The sequence below is a fragment of the Bubalus kerabau genome, chromosome 5, assembly GCF_029407905.1.
Source record: "Bubalus kerabau isolate K-KA32 ecotype Philippines breed swamp buffalo chromosome 5, PCC_UOA_SB_1v2, whole genome shotgun sequence".
Classification (NCBI taxonomy): Eukaryota; Metazoa; Chordata; class Mammalia; order Artiodactyla; family Bovidae; genus Bubalus; species Bubalus kerabau.
In genome coordinates, this window is record NC_073628.1 from 94,145,423 (window position 1) to 94,162,386 (window position 16,964).

General features: G+C 39.3%; 1 protein-coding gene across 8 annotated transcripts in view; it reads left to right on the forward strand.

Moving 5' to 3' along the window:
• The window catches only part of DNM3 (dynamin 3), a 660,520-nt gene that overhangs the window by 174,044 nt on the left and 469,512 nt on the right, over window positions 1–16,964 (forward strand). For all 8 annotated transcript variants that reach the window (XR_008714900.1, XM_055582241.1, XM_055582242.1 and 5 more), the window contains exons 3-4: window positions 13,130–13,279; window positions 14,849–15,052. Coding sequence is in view for 7 of the 8 variants with exons in the window: in XM_055582241.1 (XP_055438216.1) it covers window positions 13,130–13,279; window positions 14,849–15,052 (354 nt within the window). In the remaining variant the exon portion in view is untranslated. The remainder of the gene's footprint in view (window positions 1–13,129; window positions 13,280–14,848; window positions 15,053–16,964) is intronic.

Below are 16,964 nucleotides of genomic sequence, written 5' to 3' on the forward strand. Positions count from 1 at the left end.
CATTGTAGACTCAGACCATACACACTAGGTTATTGGACTTCTCAGTTTAGAATTAAATATAAAGCTGCAAGGTAGAATGGGAATATGGCTTAAAAACAGATGTCAACAGTAAGAACTGACAGATATAAACCTGATGTAAAGGAAGAGACAATAAAAAAAACATACAAAGGAAAAAGATTTTTAACAAAATAGCCTATAGCAAAACCCTTTGAAATAACAAGAAATATTTCAATTATGTATAGAACATTGTTTAAGGATACAAGAAACTATAGGATACATACTCAGTTTCTATAAATGCCATTAGTCACTTGCTAGTATTTATTAATACCTCACCCTTTCAACAGCTTTTTAACACTGTTGCTTATTCTTTCCTTAAAACGTACACTATCCTTTTGGTTTCCATGATGCCAAATACTCCTGGTTTTTGTTCTCTCTTTGGCCACTCTCTCTCTCTTGCTGATGCATTATCTTTTACCTGGTCTTTAAAGTTTGCATCTACCCAAGGCTCCTTTCTCTGTCATTTTGTATTCTCCCTTCAGCAATCTCTTCTATGTCTTCAGTTACAACTCATGCACCTAGGACTCTCATATTTATAGCTCCTGGGCAAAACTCCAAACACATATTTCTAGCTGAGCCCTTGAAACTCTACTTGGATATTTCAAAGGTATAAAATTTAGTATGTCAAAAGCCATATTTAATATCATTTTCTTCTCAATACCCACAAACCTCGTGTCCACCAGTGTTTATTTTTTGATTCATTCACTCATTTACTCATTTGTTATTTTAATTAAAAATATATATATATATATTGAATGCCCAATAGATGCAATTCACTGTTTTAGGTACCAAGAGTACAGCAGATAATGTTTCTGTTTCCATAGAACTTATATTCCAGTGGGTAAAGACAGGTAGTAAAATACAGAATCTTCAAGTAATGATTATGTACTGAAGAACATAAATTAGATGATATGATGGAGTGCGACTGAGCTGCTACTTTTCTTTGTCTGATCAAGGAAGGCTGTCTAAATTAGAGATGATATTTTAGATAAGAAGTAAATGATAGGATAGAGCTACGCATGCCACGATATGGGTGAAGGGCATACCAGAAGAGGAGGAGCTTGTAGAGAGGCCTTGGGGTGGAAACAGACCTGGTGTGCTTGCAGAGCAGAAGAAGGCTACTGAAGCTCAACTGTTTATTTATTTTTGGTTTTGGCTGTAGCTGAGTCTTTGTTGATGCGTGTAGGCTTTCTCTAGTTGCAGCAGGTGGGGCTATCTAGTTGCAGTGCTTCTCACTGGTGGCTTCTCTTGCTGTGAAGCACAGGCTCTAGTGTGTGAGAGCTTCAGCTGTGGCAGCATGTAGACTCAGTAGTTGCAGTTCATGTACTCTAGAGCATGGGCTCAGTAGTTGTGGTGCTCCAGCTTAGTTACTCTGCATCATGTGGGATCTTCCTGGATTGAACACGTGTCCCCTCCATTGGCAGGCAGATTCTTGACCACCGGCTCACCAGGGAAGTCCTAGCAGCTCAAGGCTTTGGAGTAGAGAGGGTAGAAATAGTGTTATCAATAGAGGTAGACAGGGATGAGATTGTCTAGGACTTAGTAGGCTGGGGGGAGGCGTTTGGATATTTCTGACTTCTCTGGAAAACCAATAAAAAGTTTTAAAAAGGGAAAAGACATGATCTGACATATGTTTTAGAAAGATCTCTCTAGCTGTCATGTAGAGAATGGATTCAGTGGAGCCAGAATGGAATCAGGAAGACCAGTTGGAGGCTTTTATGGTAGTCCAGATAAGAGTTGGCGTCAGCTTAGGACGAGGATGGCCACAGTGGAGGCAGTGAGAAGATGTTTGGGAGAAAGGTGAGCAAGGGTAAAAAAAAAAATACCTCTATTTTTTGATTTGGTGACCTGATTCAATGCTGGTGTCAATAATTGAGATGTGGAAGATAGGAGGAGATGGAGGGGATGTGGGTGTTAAAAGGGGAAGGCAGTGTTTCAAGGAACAAGAGGAAAATCATGTCAGATGCTGCTGAGGTTTTTGCAGGTTGTGGCCAAGTGCTTGATATGCTTTCTATTTGGTTTCATGTTTTTCATTTTTTGGACTTCCCTGGTGGGTCAGATGGAAAAGGATCTGCTTGTGCTGCAAGAGACCCGGGTTTGATCCGTGGGTTGGGAAGATCCTCTGGGAGAAAGAAATGGCTACCCACGCCTATATTCTTGCCTGGAGAATTTCATGGCTAGAGGAGCCTGGTGGGCTACAGCCATGGGATCACAAAGACTTGGACATGACTGAGCAACTAAAACATACACAATACTTATTAATCTCTCTTGGCCCTGAGGTCAATGTAAGTGACTTTGGCTTTGTATGCTATGAAAGACTACCTCTCATTTCATGATTGAATTCTCACCTTGGTTTTTTGATTGGACCATCTGGATCACTTGGATCTGGAATTCTGTTTTGAGTGTCTCTGCCTCAGAAGTACCAGAGCCCTGATCCTAAACCCTAGTCTCTGCAGCTGGTCTCTGAGACCTGCCTAGCACCTGCCTTTAGTCTGCTACGAAATCTTGGCCCTTCTTGTTTCCACCCCATTATTCTTCACCCTCTAACTGAGATCTCTACCTTTCACCCACTATTGGACTTCCTCGGGTGAAATGTGCTTCTTTAGATTTCTTTCTTTTTTTTTTTTTTTTTTATTACTAAAAGAAGGACACAACTGACTTCTGCTTTATATCTGGGTCTGTGTAATTCATATCTAACTTGCTTTGTTTCTTACTTAACCACAGTTCTAGGCCCCTGGCTTCAATTTGGAATAACTTGAAGGCTTGCTGGAAGCATTTTTCCAAATTGCTTAATGGTATGCAAAGAGAAGTTCTCTACAGAAGAAGGAAGAAATCTACAGGTGTTCTTTAAATATGATAGGCATCAGGGAAACAAAGATGACTCAAATGTAGCCTCTGCCTTTAAGGGACTATGTTTTTAAATGTAGTCCTACCAGGTGGTATTTATAGCCAGTGGATTCAGCTAGTTGCACTGAAAACCATTTCCTGTTTCTGTGTCCCATATACTCCATTTTCACGGGAACCCCATGCTTAAAAACATTGCTATTAAAGCATTTTAGAAACAGAACTCCAGCTAAAGTATGGACAGCCCCAGTTCTTAGAATAAAGATTGGAGAGATATGCCTGTGCTCCATAATTATTCCATTTTACTTAACCTTGATTAATTGAAACATATGCATGTTTTTCTCCATGGAAGGGGCATATTGGAAATATTTAAATTCTTATGGTCATGCTGTGCTTTTCACAGATGATTGGAATGCTGCCCAGGCACAAACCATGTCATCCTTCCCCCAAACAATTTGTCAGCTGTTTATCCTAGCGTAATTTGTTTTTTATGGTCAGCAGAAATGACAGTACTAAAATGTTTTATAAGGAAATAAAAATAGAGTGTTAGCTCTGATTTTTAAAAAAATATCCTCTTTTTCCTCCCAACTCACTCTTTGATATTAAAGGTATCTTACCCTTTGCTTCAAATGTAGGCTATTTTTAACATTGGGAAAACAGGAAAGATTTTAAAAACTAGAATCTTATTTTTTGAAACTGAAAACATACTGTGAATTTCAGGAAGATAGGTTACACTGACACACAATAGAATTTCATGGGTTCATGATTAGGACATAGGCTGTATGCACATAACCTTCATCCTTTATAGGAGCAAGAAATTTAATCACTGTCCATTCAGGCTGAATTTGGGCTGAAGCCTGGAATTGTTTGAGAAAGAGATCATTCCATGTGCCCGATTACTAAGCATTTAGAATGAAAGGAACACTGAGAACATGCCAAGAGAGCTTGTGCCATTGGAAATTACCTTTCTATGAGACAATTTATCTTAGGACCATAAGATGAGATTTGTTAGAACTTTAGACATATTAATTTTTGATAGTATGAAAGTCTCAGAAGATACATATTTACCAGTTCTTTAAAAGTCTAGCTGTTGATTGGCTAGCATAGACTGTTCTGTAGAGTTTGGCTTGGGTGTTAGAATTTCCTTCATCTCATGTGAACATTCTTCTTTAGAGGTGAATATAGTAAATGATTCATTGCTCTTGTGAAAATACTTTCCAAGATTTTCATTTATAATTGTGCTTTAGACAGCAGGGAAGTAAAACTGTGACCTTTAAATTCTGCATTGCTTATCAAGATTTATTTAGGACTTGTATGATGATACACTGAATGATGATCCTCTTCAATAGCAATTACGGGCAATTGTTCAAAAACATACAAGCCACCTCTGCTGACCACCTATTTATAGTCTGCTTGCTAGAGGGCTGGGATTCCATAATAAGACTGGCTTACCTTGTTGCTGTTAAGACCCAGCTTATGATAGTATAATGCTGTAGCTATGAATTGTAGTTATGATTGCTATGTTTTACTAATAAGAAAGTAGGGTATGTGGTCTGACAATTATCACTGTACTATTAGAGATGAGGGGGACATAGACCTATGAGTTCCTGGACATGGGTAGAGGATGGACTGCAGGTAGCTCCCATCTGACAATTTAGGTTAGGTTTTCCCTGAGTTTTCCATCCTATTGGATTAATTATTTCCCAGGAAGTTCTTTGAGACCCATAGAAATAGGAATTTTGTGGTTTCTGCCCCTTTTGTCTTTCTGATATGCTTGACATGCCTGAATCCCAGTGATGGATGTAGTTGGGACCGAAGTTGACATTCCTGCTAGGGTTACTATTAGGTCAGTTAGGATCACTATGTATGTGTGTGGTATATTGTGGTAAAAATAATAGTATTTGTAGGGTTTAACCAGTGAGAATACATACAGAAATGGTTTTTAATGGCACCCCACTCCAGTACTCTTGCCTGGAAAATCCCATGGACGGAGGAGCCTGGTGGGCTGCAGTCCATGGGGTTGCTAGAGTCGGACACGACTGAGCGACTTCACTTTCACTTTTCACTTTCATGCATTGGAGAAGGAAATGGCAACCCACTCCAGTGTTCTTGCCTGGAGAATCCCAGGGACAGGGGAGCCTGGTGGGCTGCCGTCTATGGGGTCACACAGAGTCGGACACGACTGAAGCGACTTAGCAGCAGCAGCAAAATGACTCAACAAAATGATAAATCCCCACTCTCACCTGTTGAATTTCATATACTCCCACCACCATCAATTCTACCTGTTTGTGTCATCCACCAATACTCATTATTCTGTTTCCTTTTGATTCCTATGGGATGAACTAGCATGTTCCTTTCTAGTGCTTCCTATCCCCTCTTCCTTAAGACATAGCTTTAGCACTTGTCCCTTACTTCTGCATCATCAGCTTTCCCTCAGGCTGGATTAATAGCATCAGCCTAGGAACATGCTATTAGTTTACCCACTTTTATAAAACTTTCCCTTCATAACCCTCTCCAGATGCCCTTTTACTTCTCTCCTCTCCTTTACAACACAACTTTTTAAACAATTTGTCCACAACCAGTCTCTACTTCCTCTCCTCCTAGTCATTCTAAAATCTATTCCAATCAGATTATCACCCAACCCACTCCACTCCAACAGTCCTTTTCAACATCCTGAAGGACCCTCAAATTGCCTGGTTTTATGATTTGGTTCTCATCTTGGTTCTCATCTTACCTGACATGTTGACAGTATTTGATGGAGTGAAAGGTCTCCTTTCATGAAATACTTTCTTTTTGTGGCTTTGGGTCACCTCTCTCTCAGGGTTTTCCTTTTTTTTTTTTTAATCCCCCATCATGTTGACCACTCGTACTTATTCTCCATTTCCTGACCTCTAAATATTGCAACATACAGGGTCCACTGCTCTGACCTGTTCCTTGTCTGTCTCTCATTTAGTGACCTAGCGATCTTATGCACTTGCCTAACTTTTAATTCCAAATACATTTATCTATATCTATCTTGGACTTATCTAGCTTAGACTTCTCCTTAGATAAAAGATTCACATATCCAGCCCCAGGGCATTTTTGTGCTGAATAAAAGAAGCCACCATTTCCTCAAGCCCTTGACTGCCATCTTCTGGAAAAATTTCAGGATAGATACACATTTATCAGATGAGACAATGAAAATTGTGTGTCTTTCAGCAGCATGGTTCCCAACCATTGGTGGTGGTTCTGTTTGTCCACATGGGTGATGTGTAGCAGGCATCACAAGCTTAGTAGGTCCCCAACTGAAGTTTTAAATTTTATTTTATTAGATTATAGTTGATTAACAATATTGTGTTCGTTTCAGGTGTTCAGCAAAGTGATCTGGTTAAACATGTACATATATTCATTCTTTTTTAAGATTCTTTTCTGATATAGATTATCACAGAATGCTGAGTAGAGTTCCCTGTGTTATATAGTAGATTTTTATTGATTACATATCTTATATATAGTAATATATAGTGGTGTGTGTATGTTCATCCCAAGTTTCTGACTTATTCCTCAGCCCCCCAACTCCCATATTTCCCCTTTGGTAACCCTAAGTTTGTTTTCAATATCTATGGGTCTGTTTTTGTTTCATAGATAAGTTCATTTGTATCTTTTTAAAAGTTAGATTCCACATATGAGCAATATATAATACTTGTTTTTCTCTGACTTACTTCACTTAGTATAATAATCTCTAGGTCTATCTATGTTGCTGCAAATGGCATTATTTCTTTCTTTTTATGGCTGAATAATATTCCATTGTATATATGTACCACATTTTTTTATCCATTCCTCTGTTGATGGACATTTATGTTACTTCCATGTCTCAGTTATTGTAAACAGTGCTGCTACGAACATTAGGGGCATGTATCTTTTCAAATTATGTTTTTTTTTTTTTTTTTTTTCTGGATATATGTCCCAGGAGTAGGATTTCTGGATCATATGGCAACTATTTTTAGTTTTTTTTTTTTAAGGCATCTCCATATTCTTCTTCTCCATAGTGGCTACACCAATTTACAATCCCATCAACAGTGTAGGAGGGTTCTTTTTCTCCACACCCTGTCCATCTTTTTATTGTTTGTAGATTTTTGACGATGACCATTCTGACTGGTGTGCTGCAGAGGAGTGGGAACACACACAGGAAAGTGGTGTGCTGCAGTCCATGGGGTCGCAAAGAGTTAGACATGACTGAGCGACTGAACTGACTGATTCTGACTGGTGTGAGGAGATACCTCATTGTAGTTTTGATTTGCATTTCTCTGATAATTAGTGATGTTGAGCATGTTTTCATGTGCTTTTTGACCATCTTCTTTGGAGAAATGTCCGTGAAAATCTTCCCATTTTTTGATTGAGTTGCCAAACTGAATTCTTGATTCCTAACCCCATCTTCCATACATCTTCCTTTCTTTCAGTCTTTCTATTTCAAAATTCTTCCAATTGCTGAGGTCAACCTCCTTAAAGTTATTCTTAACTTCTTTCTTTCTCTCCTCCTTTAATCCATCAGCAAATCCTTTCGGTTTTTCCTTCAAAATTCATTAGAATATAACCACTTCTCAGCACTCCCACTGCTCCCACCCAGGTCTCACCCCCAGGTGAGATAATAATCCCACCTTTATTATTCTAATAGCCAGCTACTTCTCTTATGCCTCATTGTCTGTTCTCAACACAGCAGTACAGTTCTTTATTTAAAACCTAGGTCACATCATGTTTCCCTTCTATCCAAAACGCTTCAAGTGCTTTCACATTCATTTAGAGTAAAATCAAAGTCCTTAAAATGGCCCACATGTCCTACATCGTCTGGGTCTGTACAATAGCTCTGACCTCATCTGCTGCCTCTCGCCCATGCTCTGTGCTCCAGGCACGTTTGCCTCCTTGCTTTTCCTCCGATATGCCAAGTGTAGTCTGCATCAGTCAGTCTACTGGGATCCTCTTATGTAAAGCATGGCTTCTTGAGTCTTTGCTCAAATGTCACTTTATCATATCAGAGAAGTATTCCTTGATTGCGCATAATAAAGCAACCTCCAGTGTTTAACATTCCCCTTATTCAGTTTTCTCCATAGCACTTATCTGGCATACACACATTGTTTACTGTTTTATTTCACTAGAATTTAAGCTTCGTGAGGCTAGAGACTTTTTTTTTTCAGTTTACTATATGCCAGCTTTCTAAAATAGTGCCTGAGAAGTTGTAGGAGTTCAATATATATTGGTTAAATAAATAAACAAATATTGACATTCCTAAATCTCTTTGTGGGACCCTATACCTAACAAGATACAGAGGTTGGAGATAGTACTGCACATTTCCAGTCTCTGAATTCCGAGATAAAAGCATTTTCAGAAGTCCAGGAGTAAATTTAAATCTAATTTGAAAATTGCATTGATTTTACAACTTTCTGGAAGGATCTTAGATTCCTAAAGAGAAAGCAAGTAGGCGCCATCTAGTGGCCACAAGTGTGTTGGGCTTCCCTCGTGGCTCAGCTGGGAACACATTTGTTACTTGAATTATTGATTAGCAATGAAATTGAAAATGTAGCCCTTGATCCAGAAGCTTCTTTTAAAAAAAAATTATATTAACATAATAATTATGATAGGCAGAAGTTCTCAGATTTGAATTTTCCACAGGCTATGTTGAACTGAATAGTTCTGTCTCCTTGCTATGAGAAAGTACCATTCTGTTTCTTCTAAATTATTTATAACTCACTTTTGCTTATTAAGCTTTATTTTTCAGAATCTGGCATTTATTGTTCCTCTTTACTTTTCTTATTGTTTTATCTTCTACTCATCCTTAAACTTTTACATTGGTATTGGCCTAGCCGCTGAATGGGTAAATAAAGTCTCTGCTGCTGCTGCTAAGTCGCTTCAGTTGTGTCCGACTCTGTGTGACCCCATAGGTGGCAGCCCACCAGGCTCCGCCGTCCCTGGGATTCTCCAGGCAAGAACACTGGAGTGGGTTGCCATTTCCTTCTCCAAAATAAAGTCTCTATTTCTGAGAATTTATAATCTTATAAAAACAGCACTTATGAGGGTAAACATGTGAAAGAAGATGCCAAATGATGTAGTAATCTCTTCAGGCCAAACCTCTGAAGCCTGCTGAAGCTTAATTGTTGTGTATACTTTCACTGTTGAGGCATAAACCACATCTTGTAGTTGTCTCCCTATTGGCCTTGCAATGTAGTGGGTGAAAGTTAAATATTTATGGTGGTAATGGTAGAAAGACTACCAATAACTGTCTCAGCTGAGCCCAAGATATCTGGGCCCAAGATACTTTAGCCTTAGTCTACATTTGGTGGAGCATTTTTTTCAGCTGGCTGTTAGAGAAATTAAACTATTTGTTAAGACTTGTTACCTTGTAAAATTATACCATTTTTAGGTCTACTAGTATCAGTTCCCTTTTCTTTTGAGTTGTGTTGCTTGTCATTTACTCCATATCTTTGGAAGCAGATAGAGAAAGGGATAGTACAATAGTTTTAAGATGCTACTGAAATTTTAAAAAATAACCAATTTTCTCTTTTATAGTTATTTTAGAGTTTTTCCTTCTGCCTACATATAGTGATTTTTTTTTTTTTAGATTGCAGATAAATAGTTTCTTTGTAATATTGTCTTTTTTCTTGAGAAAAATATCTTTTAATTGCAGAAATGGATGTGGTATTTTGAATAGTATATTTTAAAGCTAAAATATTTCATATATTATTTCCTTTTAAAGGGTAAAACAAACATCGTTTCTAAATCTTCTTGCTTTCCAAAGCTGTATTTACATAATTTAGCATATGTTGTTGCTCGGTCACTAGGTCATGTCTGACTCTTTGTGACCCCATGGACTGCAGCACGCCAGGATTCCCTGTCCTTCACTATCTCCTTGAGTTTGCTCAAACTCACATCATTGAGTCGGTGATGCCATCCAACCATCTCATCCTTGGTCACTACCTTTTTGTTCTGTCCTCAGTCTTTCCCAATGAGTCAGCTCTTTGCATCAGGTGGCCAAAGTATTGGAGCTTTAGCATAAGCATCTGTCCTTCCAGTGAATATTCAGGGTTGATTTCCTTTAGGATTGACTGGTTTGATCTGTTTGCAGTCCAAAGGACTCTCAAGAGTCATTTCCAGCACCACAATTCGAAAGGATTGATTCTTTGGCACTCAGCCTTCTTTATGGTTCAAGTCTCACATCTGTACATGACTTCTGGAAAAAGCATAGCTTGGACTATAAGAATCTTTGTTGGAAAAATGATGTCTCTGCTTTTTAATATCCTAATCTCTAGGTTTGTCATAGCTTTTCTTCCAAAGAGCAGGCATCTTTTAATTTCATGCCCCACCATCTGCAGTGATTTTGGAGCCCAAGAATATAAAATATGTCACTGTTTCCACTTTTCTCCCTTCTATTCGCCATGACGTAATGGAACCGGATGCCATGATCTTCATTTTTTGAATGTTGAGTTTTAATCCAGCTTTTTCACTTTCTTCTTTCACCCTTACCAAGAGGCTCTTTAGTTTCTCTTCGCTTTCTGTCATTGGAGTGGTATCATCTGCATGTCTTAGGTTGTTGATATTTCTTCCAGCAATCTTGATTACAGTTTGTGAGTCATCTAGCCGGCATTTCACATGATGTACTCTGCATAGAAGTTAAATAAGCAGGGTGACAATACACAGCCTTGATGTACTCCATTCCCAATTTTGAACCATTCAATTGTTTCTCGTGAAGTTCTAACTGTTGCTTCTTGACCTGCATATAGATTTCTCAGGAGACAGATAAGGGGGTCTGGTATTCCCATGTCTTTAAGAAATTTTCCAGTTGTGATTTACACAAAGGCTTTAGCATAGTCAATGAAGCAGAGTATAAGTTTTTCTGGAATTGCCTTGCTTTCTCTGTGATCCAGCAAATGTTGCCAATTTGATCTCTGGTTCCTCTGCCTTTTCTAAATCCAGCTTGTATGTCTGAAAGTTTTTGCTTCACATGCTGCTGAAGCCTAGGTTGAAGGATTTTGAGCATTACTTTGCTAGCATGCAAAATGAGTGCACTTGTACAGTAGTTTGAACATTCTTTGGCATTGCCCTTCTTTGGGAATGGAATGAAAACTGACCTTTTCTGATCCTGTGGCCACTGCTGAGTTTTCCAAATTTGCTAACATATTGAGTGCAGCACTTTCACAGCATCATCTTTTAGGATTTGAAATAGCTCAGCTGGAATTCCATCACCTCTACTAGCTTTGTTTGTAGTAATGTTTCCTAAGGTCCACTTGACTTCATACTCCAAGATGTCTGGCTCTAGGTGAGTGACCACACCATCATGGTTTTCCAGGTAATTAAGACCCTTCTTGTATATTCTTCTGTATAGTTCTATATAGAAGAACTTCTTGCCACCTCTTCTTAGTCTCTTCTGCTTCTGTTAGGTCCTTACTGTTTCTGTCCTTTAACATCCCTATCCTTGCATGAAATATTCCCTTGATAGCTCCCAACTTTCTTGAAGAGATCTCTAGTCTTTCCCATTCTATTGTTTTCTTTTTTTTTTTTTAAACATTGTTCACTTAGGAAGGCTTCCTTATCTCTCCTTGGTATTCTTGGGGACTCTGCATTCATTTGGGTATATCTTTCCCATTCTCTCTTGTCTTTCACTTCTCTTCTCAGCCATTTCTAAGGCCTCCTCAGACAATCATTTTGCCTCCTTGCATTTCTTTTTCTTGGGGATGGTTTTGGTCACCACCTCCTTTACAATGTTATGAATCTTTGTCCATAGTTCTTCAGGCATTCTGTCTACCAGATCTAATCCCTTGAATCTATTTGTCACCTCCACTGTATAATCATAAGGGATTTGATTTAGGTCATACCTGAATGGCCCAGTAGTTTTCACCATTTTCTTCAAATTAAGCCTGAACTTTGCAATAAGGAGTGCGTGATTGGAGCCACAGTCAGCTCCAGGTCTTGTTTTTGCTGACTGTGTAGAGCTTCTCCATCTTTGGCTGCAAAGAACATGATCCATCTGATTTCGGTATTGACCGTCTGGTGATGTCCATGTTAAAAGTTGTCTCCTGTGTTGTTGGAGAGGGTGTTTGCTAGGGCCAGTGTGTTTTCTTGACAAAATTCTATTAGCCTTTGCCCTGCTTCATTTTATACTCCAAAGCCAAACTTGCCTTTTACTCCAGGTATCTCTTGACTTCCTACTTTTGCATTCCAATCCCTTGTGATGAAAAGGACATCTTTTTTTTTTTTTTGGTGCTAGTTCTAGAAGGTCTTGTAGGAGATCTTCATAAAATCGACTTCAGCTTCTTCAGCATTAGCGGTTGGGGCATAGACTTGGATTACTGTGATATTGAATGATTTGCCTTGGAAACAAACCAAGATCATTCTGTTGTTTTTGAGACTGCACCCAAGTACTGCATTTCAGACTCTTTTGTTGACTATAAGGGCTGCTCCATTTCTCCTAAGAGATTCTTTCCCACAGTAGTAGATATAATGGTGAAAGTGAAAGTGAAGTCACTCAGTCGTGTCCGACTCTTTGTGACCCCATGGACTATAGTCCACCAGGCTCCTCAGTCCATGGAATTTTCCAGGCAAGAGTACTGGAGTGGGTTGCCATTTCCTTCTCCAGGGGATCTTCCCAACCCAGGGATCGAACCCAGGTCTCCCGCACTGCAGGCAGACGCTTTACTGTCTGAGCCACCAGGGAAGCCCAGATATAATGGTAATCTGAATTAAATTCGCTGATTTCCATCCATTTTAGTTCACTGATTCCTAAGATGTCAGTGTTCACTCTTGCCACCTCCTCTTTACTATTACTTGATTCACGGACCTAACATTCCAGGTTTAGCATCCATCATGATAAAGTGGTGATATTCAGAAAGGACATGCTAATAGGATTAGTAAGTAGGCTTTTTGTATATCCCAGCTATAACTTCTTTGAGAATTGGTTGCTGTTATTTGTTATATCATTTGGATTGCCAAAATTCTCTTTATTTAATAGGTTTTGCAGTTTAAAGACTGCTTTTAATACTTAATTGCTAATCTGAAAATTAGCAATTTTGCACCATTAGCATTTGTACTGTGTTTAACATTTCTCAAGTGTTAACTGTGCTTTTTAGTTACCTCCATGTTCTCTCATTATGATGGCTGAAGAGGCAATATTGGATACTTTGACTTGTAATTAAAGAAGCATCATTTCCTTATAATTACTGCAAGAGTACCTGAATTTTAGGTTGTATTAATTTGTCTTTTATAGAATATGCTGAATTTCTACACTGCAAAGGAAAAAAATTTACAGATTTTGATGAAGTTCGCCATGAGATTGAAGCTGAAACAGATCGAGTAACTGGAATGAATAAAGGCATTTCCTCCATACCCATTAATTTACGAGTCTATTCCCCACATGGTAAGTAAAATACAAAATTCCAAATTCTTGTCCTCAAAAATTTTTACTATGTATGTTAATTAACATATATTATTTATGTAAAATGGCTTTTTTTCTCTCAAAAAATCTTGGTGTCTAAGATTGTGCTTAGGTACTTCAGTAAATTATATAATCCAAACAGCTCATAGACTTATTTATGGGAGTCAGGAGGAGATAATTTGTAAAAGAGAATTGAGTACATTATTTTACAAAGTTTTCTTTATATTTTAAACTTTTAGAATTCCAAAGAAGAATGCATGAAAACTTATATTTTTAGTATCTTCAGCTTTTGCAAAAATCTTAGAGGTGCTTGGTACTATGGTTGAGTTTTCTTTAATGAATATTCTTTCAGTCCTATATATTCTTATTTATTCTCTTCCTGAGGAATCAACTGTGATTTTTTCTTCCCAGACTGTCAACAAAAACTTATAAATTAGATAACCAATTCTTGGTGGGTAATACAGAATAAATAGCCTCCAGAATGACTAAGATTTTGGTGGGACAGATTTTCATCTCTAATCTTCTCCCCAGTTCTGTTGCTTTTAAATTGGACCATGAAATGCTCAATTATGGCTTCCCAAGAGGACTTGGGGAGAAGGAAATGGCAACCCACTCCAGTGTTCTTGCCTGGAGAATCCCAGGGACGGGGGAGCCTGGTGGGCTGCTGTCTATGGGGTTGCACGGATTCGGACACGACTGAATCGATTTAGCAGCAGCAGCAGCAGCAAGAGGACTTGGAGCTTTTGTGTATAGAGAGAACAATAGCCAGGTCAGGGCTGGGGTCACTGACTTAGTAGTTTCCTGGGTTTCCAGAATGGTGCTCCATGAGTCTGGCTGTAGAGGCTGCACACTAACTTCATGACTAAATGCTTTCCAATAAGCTAAGCGACTTGTTGCTGTTGTTTAGTTGCTAAGTTGAGTCTGACCCTTTATGACCCCATAGACTGTAGCCCACCAGACTCCTCTGTCCATGGGATTTTTTAGGCAAGAATACTGGAGTGAGTTGCCATGTCCTTCTCCAGGGAATCTTCCCTACCCAGGGTTCGAACCCACGTCTCCTGCATTGGCAGGCATGTTCCTTACCACTCAGCCACGTGGGAAGCCCAGGCTAAGTGGCTAACACTTTGTAAATAATGCATAATGCTTTTAAAAGGAAGGACAAACCTTACTCTGAGCATTTTTACACCATTTGAAGGGAAGTACAAGATAGACAGTATATTCTCTTATTGTTCCGTGTTTGAATTATAGGCCCCTAGTTACAAACATGGCAACTCTCTGAGAAAGCTATTAGGTATGCAAATCAGCGCTTCTTAAATTATGTTAAAATGATCATTTGACCTAGCACAATCATATCATAAAAATAGAGAAAATTTGCAAGGCCAGTTTGAATTCTATCCTGTTTTATTCTATGCACATGAGTTGGAACTCTTCAGATACACATTATATAATGCTCAGCTTGTTTCATTTCTATGAAAATAACACATGATTCTGCCTTGTTGATATCTTTCAGCATTGATGGTACATGTAAGACATTTTTTTCCCTTTCCACAGTGTTAAATTTAACCCTGATTGACCTGCCCGGAATTACTAAAGTGCCCGTGGGAGATCAGCCTCCAGATATTGAGTACCAGATCAGAGAAATGATTATGCAGTTCATCACACGGGAGAACTGTCTGATTCTGGCTGTTACCCCAGCCAACACTGATCTTGCAAACTCAGATGCGTTGAAGCTAGCGAAAGAAGTTGATCCTCAAGGTGAGTGTGTGGCCCATTAGATGAAAGGGAATTAGTTCCAAATGTCAAGAGTTTGGGTATATTTCAAGATAATACAAAATCTCATGACTTGATTTCATTATCAGTTAAATTGTTGCTATTTAGTTGCTAAGTTGTGTCCAGCTCTTTTGCAACCCCATGTACTATAGCCTGCCAGGCTCATCTGTCCATGGGATTCTCCAGGCAAGAATACTGGAGTGGGTTGCCATTTCCTTCTCTAGGGGATCTTCCTGACCCAGGGATTGAATTCACATCTCCTGCTTTGCAGTAGAATTCTTTACCATTGATCCCTTTTCAGTTCAGTCTCTCAGTCGTGTCCGACTCTTTGCAACCCCATGAATCACAGCACGCCAGGCCTCCCTGTCTATCACCAACTCCCAGAGTCTTTACATTAGCCATTATTAATGTTGTTAGCTCTTTTGTATTTAAGATGCTAAAAGAAAAATAACTGGGGAATATAGTCTAAACCTATATACCTGAGACTGGAGCTTGAAACAAAGTGCGTGGAAGTTCCAGGTGGCTAGATGGGGAACATCACTGGGACTCCTTCTTCAGCATTAGTGGCTTGGGAGAGCCAGAATATGGATTGGGGCTGGAATCTAGTTATAAAAATGATACTAAAACCCCTGTCTCATAAGCGTTCTTGTCCTGAAGAGACAAGATCAGGCTATCTGATGGAACAGAGATAGCACTTCCATCAGTGGAGTCTAGAGAGTGCAACACAGTCATATCCTTGAGAATTCCACACTTACTTCAGCTGAAACTTCATCAGTTCAGTTGCTCAGTGGTGTCTGACTCTTTGCAACCCCATGAACCGCAGCATGCCAGGCCTCCCGGTACATCACCAACTCCCAGAGTCCACCCAAACACATGTCCATTGAGTCAGTGATGGCATCCAGCCATCTCATCCTCTGTCGTCCCCTTCTCCTCTTGCCCCCAATCCCTCCCAGCATCAGAGTCTTTTCCAATGAGTCAACTCTTCGCATGACGTGGCCAAAGGACTGGAGTTTCAGCTTTAGCATCATTCCTTCCAAAGAAATCCCAGGGCTGATCTCCTTCAGAATGGACCGGTTGGATCTCCTTGCAGTCCAAGGGACTCTCAAGAGTCTTCTCCAACACCACAGTTCAAAAGCATCAATTCTTCAGTGTTCAGCTTTCATTATATGCCAACTCTCACATCCATACATGACCACTGGAAAAACCATAGTCTTGACTAGATGAACCTTTGTTGACAAAGTAATATCTCTGCTTTTGAATATGCTATCTAGGTTGGTCATAACTTTCCTTCCAAGGAGTGAGCGTCTTTTAATTTCATGGCTACAGTCACCATCTTCAGTGATTTTGGAGCCCCCAAAATAAAGTCAGCCACTGTTCCCACTGTTTCCCCATCTATTTGCCATGAAGTGATGGGACCAGATGCCATGATCTTAGTTTTCTCAATGTTGAGCTTTAAGCCAACTTTTTCACTCTCCTCTTTCACTTTCATCAAGAGGCTCTTTAGTTCCTCTTTGCTTTCTGCCATAAGGGTGGTGTCATCTGCATATCTGAGGTTATTGATATTTCTCCCAGCAATCTTCATTCCAGCTTGTGCTTCATCCAGCCCAGCATTTCTCATGATGTACTCTGCATATAAATTAAACAAACAGGGTGACAATATACAGCCTTGACATACTCCTTTTCCTATTTGGAACCAGTCTGTTGTTCCATGTCCAGTTCTAACTGTTGCTTCCTGACCTGCATACAGGCTTCTGAAGAGGCAGGTCAGGTGGTCTGGTATTCCCATCTCTTTCAGAATTTCCCACAGTTTATTGTGATCTACACAGTCAGAGGCTTTGGCATAGTCAATAAAGCAGAAATAGATGTTTTTCTGGAACTCTCTTGCTTTTTAGATGAT